Here is a 13,469-nt window from a genome sequence, read left to right as displayed (position 1 = left end):
TTATTTTGTACAGGATCCATTTTGAGACGACAGAGTAGAAAACACTATTTGTAGATAACTAAAAAAAAGAAAGTAAGTTTTTCTAAGTATTTCTGAACAATAATCTATTCTAAAGGACAGAGTAAGATAATTAATACCAGTAATGAGATATTACTAGTTAGTAGAACAACTACTTGAGTTGAGTTGCTGACAGACAGCAGTTTTTTCAAAGTGGAATCTAATCAGTAGGCCTACATGTGCTAAGGTAGGCTATTTAAATTGTCATTAAAGTAAGCCTGTAACTTCAGTTTATTGTTGTTGTAGCCTTTTGTTATTATGCAACTAGTAATGTGCATGTTTAGTTAATTCAATTGGAAGTTATCAAGTGTGACCATGGTAACAGTTCTATCTCAATGGCTGATCAGATGTTAGAATGCATTAGATTGAAGGTAACAGTCAGTCAGATTAGGCTACAGGTAATAAAACCCTGGCTGTTGTTGACAAGCATCGACATATTCAGTTCATATCCATAGTATTAATATTAGATTCATAGACCTGTTCAGTTCATAATCATAGTATTAATATTAGATTCATTGATTGAAATTACGACCCCATCCTCAGTATTCTATTGCAGCAGGCTACTGGGCAACAGAAGCACTTCTTACCTCAAAATCGCCTTGCTATTCATGTTAAATTAATTAATCTGTCAGTTTGAATTAAGCAAGCTGCTAAATCATTCAGCTTACATCTTGCCTACTTCTTGCCCAGACTACTGTAGTCTATCTGAAATAAGAAGTAGACCTATCAGGGGCTAGTTTACTACTGTAGTCTATCTGAAATAAGAAGTAGACCTCTCAGGGGCTAGTTTACTACTGTAGTCTATCTGAAATAAGATGTAGGCCTATCAGGGGCTAGTTTACTACTGTAGTCTATCTGAAATAAGATGTAGGCCTATCAGGGGCTAGTTTAATACTGTAGTCTATCTGAAATAAGATGTAGGCCTGTCAGGGGCTAGTTTACTACTGTAGTCTATCTGAAATAAGATGTAGGCCTATCAGGGGCAAGTTTACTACTGTAGTCTATCTGAAATAAGATGTAGGCCTATCAGGGGCTAGTTTACTACTGTAGTCTATCTGAAATAAGATGTAGGCCTCTCAGGGGCTAGTTTAATACTGTAGTCAATCTGAAATAAGATGTAGGCCTATCAGGGGCTAGTTTACTACTGTAGTCTATCTGAAATAAGATGTAGGCCTATCAGGGGCTAGTTTACTACTGTAGTCTATCTGAAATAAGATGTAGGCCTATCAGGGGCTAGTTTACTACTGTAGTCTATCTGAAATAAGATGTAGGCCTATCAGGGGCTAGTTTACTACTGTAGTCTATCTGAAATAAGATGTAGGTCTCTCAGGGGCTAGTTTAATACTGTAGTCTATCTGAAATAAGATGTAGACCTATCAGGGGCTAGTTTACTACTGTAGTCTATCTGAAATAAGATGTAGGCCTATCAGGGGCTAGTTTACTACTGTAGTCTATCTGAAATAAGATGTAGGTCTCTCAGGGGCTAGTTTACTACTGTAGTCTATCTGAAATAAGATGTAGACCTATCAGGGGCTAGTTTACTACTGTAGTCTATCTGAAATAAGACGTAGACCTATCAGGGGATAGTTTACTACTGTAGTCTATCTGAAATAAGCTGTAGGCCTATCAGGGGCACATTTTTTGGCCTAGTTTTCAGGTTTTGAGTAGTCATTGGGCAAGAAAAAGTAATTAAATCACCTGACTGTTTGGATTTGCCTGTTAGTAAATGTTTTATTTCTAAGGGATAATGAATGAATAATGAATAAAAGAGAACAATTGACCTTGAATAATTATTTGTCACTGTGTTAACCACAACCAACATGCTTGATCTCTGTTTAGGGGTCAGCGCTCAAATGAGTCTCTCTGGGGAGAGAGAGGAAGGGGGTCCTGCCTCTAAAATGAGTCTCTCTGTGGAGAGAGAGGTGGGGTGCCCTGCCACTAAAAGTGGTCTCTCTGAGGGACGTGACATCAAAGCTAAGAGGTGAGCTGACAATATTGTTTAAGAATTTATATTCCAAAACAATATACCATTTTTTTTTCACATTTGTGTTTTTTCCTCAGAATTGATTGCTTATTGGTACCTTCAACATTTCTGTACCAAATTGTAGATGTGTATGAAAATGTTAGTTTTTTTTGCAAAACTCTATTTATCCATTGTTTAGCAGGAATGGAATGTTTGTATCCTTTATATTTGACTGTGATATGTGGTTGTCTCAACAAGCTACCTTAAGATTAATTCAATCAAATCAAATTTTATTGGTCACATATAGTACATATTTAGCAGATGTTAATATGTAGTGAAATTCTTGTGTTCTTAGCTCCAACAGTGCAGTAATATCTAACAATTCAAAAAAATACACGTGAATCTAAAAGTAAAATAATGGAATTAAGAAAATGTAAAAAAATGTAACGAGCAATGTTGGAGTGGCATTGACTAAAATACAGTAGAATAGAATACAGTATATACATATGAAATGAGTAAAGCAGTATGTAAACATTATTAAAGTGACTTGTGTTCCATTATTAGAGTGACCTGTGATTCCTTGTCTATGTATATAGGGCAGCAGCCTCTAAGGTGCAGGGTTGAGTAACCGGGTGGTAGACGGCTAGTGATGTCTATTTAACAGAGGGCCTGAGGGCCTTGAGATAGAAGCTGTTTTTCAGTCTCTCGGTCCCAGCTTTGATGCACCTGTACTGACCTCGCCTTCTGGATGATAGCGGGGTGAACAGGCAGTGGCTCGGGTGGTTGTTGTCCTTGATGATCTTTTTGTCCTTCCTGTGACATCGGGTAGTGTAGGTGTCCTGGAGGGCAGGAAATGTGCCCCCGGTGATGCGTTGTGCCGACCTCACTACCCTCTGGAGAGTCCTGCGGTTGTGGACGGTGCAGTTGCCATACCAGGCAGTGATACAGCCCGACAGGATGCTCTCAATTGTGCATCTGTAAAAGTTTGTGAGGGTCTTAGGGGCCAAGCCAAATTTCTTCAGCCTCCTGAGGTTGAAGAGGCGCTGTTGAGCCTTCTTCACCACACTGTCTGTGTGGTTGGACCATTTCAGATTGTCAGTGATGTGTACGCTAAGGATCTTGAAGCTTTCCACCTTCTCCACTGCTGTCCCGACGATGTGGATAGGGGGTGCTCCCTCATTCCACGATCAGCTCCTTCATTTTGTTGACATTGAGGGAGAGGTTATTTTCCTGGCACCACTTCGCCAGGGCCTTCACCTCCTCCCTGTAGGCTGTCTCGTCATTGTTGGTATTCAGGCCTACTACTGTTGTGTCGTCTGCAAACTTGATGATTGATTTGGAAGCGTGCATGGCCACGCAGTCATGGGTGAACAGGGAGTACAGAAGGGGACTGAGCATGCACACTTGTGATGACCCAGTGTTGAGGATCAGTGAAGTGGAGGTGTTGTTTCCTACCTTCACCACCTGTTGGCGGCCCGTCAGGAAGTCCAGGACCCACTTGTACAGGGCTGGGTTCAGACTGAATGCTGAGCTATAGTCAATGATCAGCATTCTTACATAGGTATTCCTCTTGTACAGGTTTGATAGGGCAGTCTGCAGTGCAGTGGCGATTGCATTGTCTGTGGGGGCGGTAATGTATTGGGGCGGTAATCAAATTGGATTGGATCTAGGGCAGGGTTCTTCTACCGACGTTCTGCCTGTTTGATTGCCTTACGGAGGGAATAACTACACTGTTTGTATTCAACCATATTCTTAGTCGCCTTGCCACGGTTAAATGCGGTGTTTCACGCTTTCAGTTTAGCGCGAATGCGTCCCTCTATCCACGGTTTCTGGTTTGGGTAGGTTTTAATAGTCACAGTGGGAACAACGTCCCCTATACTTCATGATGAACTCAGTCACCGTGTCTGTGTAAACATCAATGTATACACAGACACTTACAGATGCCAAATCTTAATTTGACAAAGTTTCTCACAGCAGGAAAATAACAGCAAATGTGCATTTTTCTATGGATTATAATTAAGAGAAATTTTTTGTAGTGGCTGATCCTTTTTTCATTAGCGCTGACATTTTGAAGTGTATGTTACCCACTTTAGAATCATTTTGTAAAGCCTTGTTGTCACGGCAGCCTTCCCTCTCTTCACTAAAAGAGGGGGTGAAACAGGGATCGGACCAACACGCAGCGTAGCCAGTGCTCAACATGTTTAATTAAACAAAAAAACAGTGAACACTTACAACGAACAAAAAAATAACAAAGTGTGGCAAACCGAAACAGTCCTATTTGGTGCAGAACACAAACACAGAGACAGGAAACAACCACCCACAATCCCCAACACAAAACAAGCCACCTATATATGATTCTCAATCAGGGACAACGATTGACAGCTGTCTCTGATTGAGAACCATATTAGGCTGGACACAGAAACAGACAAACTAGACACACAACATAGAATTCCCACCCAGCTCACGTCCTGACCAACACTAAACAAGCAAAACACATAAGAACTATGGTCAGGACGTGACACTTGTAGTGGTTAAATAATTTCTTTAAACAATAAAATCTCATTTACCAACATTTCTGAAAATGAATATACAGCATTTTGGAATAAAACTCTTCTTATGTTTCAAGAGTAGATGAGCAGATGAGCAATCAAATGTTTTGTTCTGTTGTGTTGAAGCCCAATCAAGCGGAAGAGACCAGCCTCCCCTGTACCCAGCTGTGTGTCCATGAAGAGTGACCAGTCTATGAGTCAACCTCTAAACTTTAGAAAGGGAGACTTTTCTACTGAACAAAGGTAGGAAGAACTCATGGGTCATGGTCAGTTAGTTAAACAACATTGTCTCTAGATTTTAAACAAATACATGGATGTCATTGAACAACCCCATGCCATGATTAAATAGTGAAAAAACACACCAATCTCTTGTAAGGGTGCGTGCTCCGGACGCGCCCCTCCACCTCTATAACCGGGGTACCTGCTCCTGCTGACTCCATACTGGGTCGGTGATTCTATAAGGGTGCGTGCTCCCGGACGTGCTCCTCCACCTCTATAACCTGCTGACTCCATACTGGGTCGGTGATTCTATAAGGGTGCGTTCTCCCGGACGCGCTCCTCCACCTCTATAACCTGCTGACTCCATACTGGGTCAGTGATTCTGTAAGGGTGCGTGCTCCCGGACGCGCTCCTCCACCTCTATAACCGGGGTACCTGCTCCTGCTGACTCCATACTGGGTCGGTGATTCTGTAAGGGTGCGTGCTCCCAGACGCGCTCCTCCACCTCTTTAACCGGGGTACCTGCTCCTGCTGACTCCATACTGGGTCGGTGATTCTGTAAGGGTACGTGCTCCCGGACGCGCTCCTCCACCTCTATAACCGGGGTACCTGCTCCTGCTGACTCCATACTGGGTCGGTGATTCTATAAGGGTGCGTGCTCCTGGACGCGCTCCTCCACATCTATAACCTGCTGACTCCATACTGGGTCGGTGATTCTGTAAGGGTGCGTGCTCCGGACGCGCTCCTCCACCTCTATAACCTGCTGACTCCATACTGGGTCAGTGATTCTGTAAGGGTGCGTGCTGGTGGAAGGGAAGTCAGGCGCAGGAGATCCAACTTGGTATAAAATGGAGCAGTTTAATAAGTGCTCAAAAACTCCAAAAACCAAAATATACAAAATAATACAAGTGGGTACAAAACCTGCCACACACCAGAACATATCTTGCACAAAGATTACAAACAAACAATCACCGACAAGGACAATGAGGGGGAACAGAGGGTTAAATACACAACATATAATGAATGGGATTGGAACCAGGTGTGATACAAGACAAGACAAAACCAAAGGAAAATGATAAGAGGATCAGCGATGGCTAGAAGGTCGGCGACTTCGACCCCCGAACGCCGCCCAAACAAGGAGCGGGACCAACTTCGGCAGAAGTCGTGACATCTCTTTCATAATAATTAAACAATAAAAGCTCATTTAAGAACATTTCTGAAAATTGATATATAGCTTTTTGGAATTAAACTCTTCTTATGTTTCCCCATCTGAGCTCAGAGTAGATGAGAGATGTAATGTTTGTCTCTGTTGTGTTGAAGCCCAATCAAGCAGGAGAGACCAGCCCCCCCTGTACCCAGCTGTGTGTCCATGAAGAGTGACCAGTCTATGGAACCTCCTATAATGTTTAGAGAGGGAGACTTCTCTACTGAACAAAGGTAAGAAGAACTCATGGGTCATGGTCAGTGAGTTAAACAACACTGTCTCTAGTCATTTCTCCTCTCACATTTTCCCATTTCTATTTGTTGTTTTCATAATCCATAGGCTAATCCTTTTTTACATTTTCATTGTCCAGTGTGTGTGTGTGTGTGTGTGTGTGTGTGTGTGTGTGTGTGTGTGTGTGTGTGTGTGTGTGTGTGCGCGTGTGCATGTGCGTGTGTGTACTCCCTGGATCAGGAGATGTAATCTCATGTTTTGTCCACAGAAACCAACAGGAGAGATCAGAGTCAGAGATTCTCAGTGGTCAGTCTTCCCAGAGTCATCAAACAGACCTGGCCTCCATATTCAGAGTATGTTGTCCTGTTATGTTCATTTGTTTTTGTTTTTGTTTTCCTCAAGTAAAGTTGATCTGTCAATCATTCATTAATGTGTTCATGAGAAAGCATTTCTTCACTTGCTTAACTTATTTACTTGATTTATTTCAGTTGCTTGAAGAGAATATTATGACATTTGTGAAGAACGAGCTGAAGATGTTCAAGAGGATTCTTAGTCCAGAACTCCCAGAAGGCTTTGCTAGTCAGAAGCAGGATAAGGAAGTGGTGGATGCTGAAGATGAGAAGCAGGAGAGCAGTGCCAGAGAGGGGGCTCTAAAGATCACACTGCACGTCCTGAGGAAAATGAACCAGAAGGAGCTTGCTAACACACTGGAGAAATGTAAGATCTGTCTGCCTCATGTTGAATGCTGTTTTATAACATTTAAAAGCTGTAGCTAAAGTACAGCTAAAGTAGCTGTGTAACTCAATGATATTGTAGCAGCCTTAACACAACACCTAGTGACCTCATCAAGTAGCAGCAGGGATGTGTTGTGTTGATTAATTTAGAGAGAGAGAGAGAGAGAGAGACAACATTAATAACACCATCAGTAATACCAATAATAATATAATTAGTCACACCAGTGTTTAACGCAGTATTAAAACATTTATAGATTTATGCAGACAGTTAAGATAATAAATTATTATAATTTAAACTTTATAACAGTCCTTCAATACTGTAGTCATTAAAACAGACATAATATTAATATCCTCTGTGTTATTTCTAGATTCAGATGATCCTGCTGTGATTTGCCAACGTGAACTCAAATCTAATCTAAAGAAGAAGTTTCAATGTGTGTTTGAGGGGATCGCTAAACAAGGAAACCCAACACTTCTCAATAAGATCTACACAGAGCTCTACATCACAGAGGGTGGAACAGGAGAGGTCAATAATGAACATGAACTGAGACAGATTGAGACAACAACCAGGAAACAAGCAAGCCCAGAGACTGCAATCAAAGGTAACGACATCTTCAAACCCTTAACTGGACAAGACAAACTTATCAGAACTGTGTTGACAAAGGGAGTCGCTGGCATTGGAAAAACAGTCTCTGTGCAGAAGTTCATTCTGGACTGGGCTGAAGGAAAAGCAAATCAGGATGTCCAATTTGTATTTTCATTCCCTTTTCGGGAGCTGAATTTGATGAAAGAGGACAAACACACTTTGATTGGACTTCTTAATTACTTCTCAATGAAAACCAAAGAATCAAGAATCTCCAACTACAAGAAGTACAAAGTTCTGTTCATCTTTGATGGTCTGGATGAGTGCCGACTGCCCCTAGACTTCCAGAAGAACAAGATCTGTTGGGACGTCACAGAGTCAACCTCAGTGGATGTTCTGCTGACAAATCTCATCAAGGGAAATCTGCTTCCCTCTGCTCTTATCTGGTTAACTACCCGACCTGCAGCAGCCAATAAGATCCCTTCAGGGTGTGTTGACCAGGTGACAGAGGTACGAGGATTCAATGACCCACAGAAGGAGGAGTACTTCAGGAAGAGATTCAGTGATGAGGACCTGGCCAACAGAATCATCTCACACATAAAGACATCAAGGAGCCTCCACATCATGTGCCACATTCCAGTCTTCTGTTGGATTTCTGCAACAGTCCTTGAACACATGCTGAAACATAAGAGAGAAGAGATGCCCAAGACTCTGACTGAGATGTACACACACCTTGTGGTGTTTCATACCAAACAGAATAATGAAAAGTATCTTGGGAAAGAAGAGACAGGTCCACACTGGAATAAAGAGAGCATTCTGTCACTGGGAAAATTGGCTTTTCAACAGCTTGTGAAGGGCAATCTTATTTTCTATGAAGAAGACCTGAAAGAGGTTGGCATTGATGTCAATGAAGCCTCAGTGTACTCAGGATTGTGCACACAGCTCTTTAAAGAGGAATGTGGGCTGTACCAGAACAAGGTGTACTGCTTTGTTCATCTGAGCATTCAGGAGTTTCTGGCTGCTGTATATGTGCTCCTCTCATTCATAAACAACAATGAGAATCTAATGGACAAACTGCAAACAAAAGACAAGCCTGAAGTTACTTTCTACAAGAGTGCTGTGGACAAAGCCTTACAAAGTGAGATGGGAAACCTGGACCTTTTCCTCCGATTCCTTCTGGGCCTCTCACTGGAGTCCAATCAGAAGCACTTACGAGGTCTACTGACGAAGACAAGAAGCAGCTCACAGAGCCATGAAGAAACAGTCAAGTACATCAAGAAGAAAATCAGGAAGAATCCTTCTCCAGAGAGGTGCATCAATCTGTTCCACTGTCTGAATGAACTGAATGACCATTCTCTAGTGGAGGAGATCCAAAGCTACCTGAGCTCAGGAAGTCTCTCTAGAGCCAACCTGTCACCTGCACAGTGGTCAGCTCTGGTCTTTGTGTTGATGACTTCAGAAAAGGAGCTGGATGTGTTTGACCTGAAGAAATACTCCAGATCAGAGGAAGGTCTTCTGAGGCTGCTGCCAGTGGTCAAAGCCTCCAGAGCTGCTCTGTGAGTACAAATCAAATGACATATACGAACTAATCATCAGGAAGAAATATTCAGTTTAGAGAAATGTATATATGTATTATAATATGTATATAATATTATATTGAAACAAATATTGAATCAATGCATTGATTTTCACATTAGTATAACATTATGATCATAAAATTCTAGGAGACGGAAGATGAATCTATATTTTGTTTGGGAGAATAAACCAAATGCATCTGCCATTGTCCTTCTACACTACTCGTGAAATCAACAGTGTGTTTGTGAAGGCATGATGATCTCTTTGTCAGGTTGTCAGGCTGTGGAGTCACAGAGGAAGGCTGTGCTTCTCTGGTCTCAGTTCTGAGGTCAAACCCCTCACACCTGAGAGAGCTGGACCTGAGTAACAATGACCTGAAGGATTCAGGAGTGAAGCTGCTCTCTGCTGGACTGGGGAATCCCCACTGTAAACTGGAGACTCTGAGGTCAGTATTCCTGTAGTTGGTCAACAAGTGATAACTGTTCACCAGATCCACATGTGTTTACCAGGCACACATAGTCCACACCATATGTGTTTGGACAGTGAAGCTTACAGTTTACATTTGGTGCTATGCTCCAGCATTTTGGATTTGAGACAGAGTTTTTCATATTAGGTAACAGTACAGAATGTAACCTTTTAATTTGAGATTAAAGGTGAGAGGTTAGCATGTTTTGTTGTAGCCTCTGTTATTGGTAATGGTGAGAGGTTAGTATGTTTTGTTGTAGCCTCTGTTATTGGTAATGGTGAGAGGTTAGCATGTTTTGTTGTAGCCTCTGTTATTGGTAATGGTGAGAGGTTAGCATGTTTTGTTGTCACCAATGTTATTGGTAATGGAGAGAGGTTAGTATGTTTTTTTGTAGCCTCTGTAACTTTCTCACTCATCATTATTCATGATTCATTAATGATCATTCACAATCATGGCAGTCCCAGGGTTGATGTAGTCATTGTGTTCAAAGAATTTGGGACCAAATACTATACTTTTGACTACTTTAAAACACTATGAGTTAATTGGTCAGAATACTTATGACTTCTTCAAATAGGGGGACTAGATACATAAAGTGATTTCGTTTTTCTAAATGGTGAAACAGATATGTATTAAAATATCCTCAAATAAAAGGTAACATTATATACTGTCACCTCATATGAAATATTTGATCTGAAATCCAAAATGTTGGAGTAGAGAGCCACATTTAAAATGTTAGCTTCACTGTCAAAATAGATATGGTGTGGACTGTATACTCAATACAATCTAAATCTGATACCTCACTGTCTATCTTTTGACTGATACTGCTTTTTAAACTGGTCTTGTCAGTCTACTCAAATAGTTGTACTATACATTTTTCTCCCTACAAGTAATATTATGAGTATTTATAATAATGATTAATTAATTCATTTATGAATAGATATGGCATGTTTCAGGACACTGATATATGTGAATATGTTGAAAATATATACTGCCACCATTTTCACCACCAAAGAATAGCAGTGTGATTTTAATATGATTTTACTCTTTGCAGGCTGTCAGGCTGTCTAGTCACAGAGGAAAGCTGTACTTCTCTGGCCTCTGCTCTGAGGTCAAACCCCTCACATCTGAGGGAGCTGGATCTGAGTAACAATGACCTGAAGGATTCAGGAGTGAAGCTGCTCTCTGCTGGACTGGGGAATCCCCACTGTAAACTGGAGACTCTGAGGTCAGTATTCCTGTAGTTGGTCAACAAGTGATAACTGTTCACCAGATCCACATGTGTTTACCAGGCACAGATAGTCCACACCATATGTGTTTGGACAGTGAAGCTTACAGTTTTAAATTCGGTGCTATGCTCCAGCATGTTGGATTTTAGATAGAATGTTTCATATCAGGTGACAGTACAGAATGTCACCTTTTATTTGAGGTTAATGGTGAGAGGTTAGTATGTTTTGTTGTAGCCTCTGTTATTGGTAATGGTGAGAGGTTAGCATGTTTTGTTGTTGCCTCTGTTATAGGTAATGGTGAGAGGTTAGCATGTTTTGTTGTAACCCCTGTTATTGGTAATGGTAAGAGGTTAGCATGTTTTGTTGTAGCATCTGTAACTCTCTCACTCATCATTATTCATGATTCATTCATGATCTTTCTTAATCATGGCCGTCAGAGGCTTGATGTAGTCATTGCATTCAAAGAATATGGGACCAAAAACTCAACTTCTGACTACTTTAATACACTTTAAGTGAATTGGTCAGAATACGTATGACTTCTTCAAATAGGGGGACTAGATACATAAATCGGCTTCATTTTTCTTTATTGTGATACAGATACGTATGAAAATGCTCTCAAATAAAAGGTAACATTATATACTGTCACCTCAAATGAAACATTTGATCTCAAATCGAAAAGGTTGGAGGATAGAGACACATTGAAAATGTTAGCTTCACTGTCAAAACTGATATGGTGTGGACTGTATACTCAATACAATCTAAATCTGATACCTCACTGTCTGTCTTTTGACTGATACTGCTTTTTAAACTGGTCTGGTCAGTCTACTCAAATATTTGTATTTTATACGATATATCTGAATGTTGACAAAAATATACTGCTTCTATTTTCACCACCAAAGAATATCAGTGTGATTTTAATATGATTTTCTCATTGCAGGCTGTCAGGCTGTCTAGTCACAGAGGAAGGCTGTGCTTCTCTGGTCTCAGCTCTGAGGTCAAACCCCTCACACCTGAGAGAGCTGGACCTTAGCTACAATCACCCAGGAGACTCAGGAGTCAGACTGCTCTCTGCTGGACTGGAGGATCCACACTGCAGACTGGAGAAACTCAAGTATGTAGGGGGTTTATGTCAATGTTCATATCAGACATGTTTGACTTATCAGGCTAGTTAAGACAAACATTCTTACCACCACTTGGACAAATTATATGCTGACTGTGTGTGTGTGTGTGTGTGTGTGTATCCCTCAATGACTGTCTGTTATTCTGCTTACTGCTACAGTGTGGAACATGGTGGAGAGAACACAATGAAACCTGGGCTTAGAAAATGTGAGTGTTGACTGCTGTGAAGAATATGATTAAGAATAAGTCATAATTCAAGTTAAGTCAAAGTCAAAGACCACCATCATTACTTACTTGGTCATATTAAATATCAGCTGTAGTTCTACAGAAGCAGAAATCAGGGACACCAAAGTTTACAAGAGTTGCTTTGACGATGTCGGTGTGTGTGGTGCGTTCGTGTTAAATTAGAAATGATTGTTTGTGTTCATGATGCATACAGGTGTGTGTGTGTGTAATTAATGGGAATAAGTGTGTTTTATATTACCATACAGTATAACATATGATCATTCAACAAGTCTCAAGTTACCTAAACTTCTCCTTTTGATACCTAGAAACATCTACATTAAATGAATTAGTGAAAAGTGAGTTAACATTCTAATGTGAATGATGATGATTTCTAATATTGTGTCTGGTTTCATCCATCAGATGTCTGTTATCTCACACTGGACCCAAACACAGTAAACAGACTCCTCTCTCTGTCTGAGGAGAACAGAAAGGTGACACGTAGGACAGAGAAGCAGCCGTATCCTGATCACCCAGAGAGATTTGAGGACTGTGGACAGGTGCTGTGTAGAGAGGGTCTGACTGGGCGCTGTTACTGGGAGGTAGAGTGGAGTGGTAGAGAGGCTGGTATAGGAGTGACATATAAAGGAATCAACAGGAGAGGAGGGTGTGATGACTGCTGTCTTGGATACAATGACAAGTCCTGGAGTCTGGACTGCTCTGACAACAGTAACACTGCCTGGCACAATAATAATCCCACTACCATAGACGTCCCCTCCTCCAGCTCCCACAGAGTAGGAGTGTATCTGGACTGGCCAGCTGGCATTCTGTCCTTCTATAGAGCCTCCTCTGACACACTGACCCACCTGAAGACATTCACCTCCACATTCACTGAGCCCCTCTATCCAGGGTTTAGGCTTTGGGATGACTACTTTGGGGTTTGGGGTGACGTCTCAGTGTCCCTGTGAATAATACCTTTACCACACACACTGGACACACACTGCACACACACACTGACACACACTGACACACACTGCACACACACACACACACGCTGGACATACACACACATTGGACACACACACACACACACACTGGACACACACACACACTGGACACACACACACATCCACACACACACACACACACACACACACACACACACACACACTGGACACACACACACTGAACAAACATACACACACTGGACAAACACACACACAGAATGGACAAACACACACACACTGGACACACACTGCACACACACACTGACACACACTGACACACACTGCACACACACACACACACGCTGGACATACAC

The 13,469-nt window shown here is 41.5% G+C and overlaps 2 protein-coding genes across 2 annotated transcripts; both read left to right on the top strand.

Annotated features, from left to right (window-relative positions):
- Positions 1-7,363: 7,363 nt before the first annotated feature.
- On the top strand, positions 7,364-9,100 carry LOC120017870 (NLR family CARD domain-containing protein 3-like; the record flags this gene model as incomplete). Its single annotated transcript, XM_038960830.1, has 1 exon — positions 7,364-9,100. A coding segment is annotated over one exon (1,737 nt), but the record flags the coding sequence as incomplete, so codon positions are not given.
- Positions 9,101-9,685: 585 nt separating this feature from the next.
- On the top strand, positions 9,686-13,163 carry LOC120017355 (stonustoxin subunit beta-like). Its single transcript, XM_038960104.1, has 5 exons — positions 9,686-9,728; positions 10,641-10,806; positions 11,745-11,918; positions 12,087-12,133; positions 12,572-13,163. Exons 1-5 carry the CDS (start codon positions 9,686-9,688, stop codon positions 13,114-13,116), a joined length of 975 nt encoding a protein of 324 aa, XP_038816032.1. The 3' UTR covers positions 13,117-13,163.
- Positions 13,164-13,469: the final 306 nt, after the last annotated feature.

Source organism: Salvelinus namaycush, chromosome 22, assembly GCF_016432855.1.
Source record: "Salvelinus namaycush isolate Seneca chromosome 22, SaNama_1.0, whole genome shotgun sequence".
Taxonomy (NCBI): domain Eukaryota; kingdom Metazoa; phylum Chordata; class Actinopteri; order Salmoniformes; family Salmonidae; genus Salvelinus; species Salvelinus namaycush.
Note: the sequence above shows the minus strand (reverse complement) of the source record. Positions and strands in the feature narration are given on the sequence as shown.

Bases quoted from the DNA above. Each gene is read 5' to 3' on its own strand.
- LOC120017355 (XM_038960104.1), top strand. From the start codon at position 9,686: ATGCTCCAGCATTTTGGATTTGAGACAGAGTTTTTCATATTAG. The intron at 9,729-10,640 runs GTAACAGTACAG...GCAGGCTGTCAG, and splicing joins GACAGAGTTTTTCATATTAG to GCTGTCTAGTCACAGAGGAA. The intron at 10,807-11,744 runs GTCAGTATTCCT...TTCTCATTGCAG, and splicing joins TGTAAACTGGAGACTCTGAG to GCTGTCAGGCTGTCTAGTCA.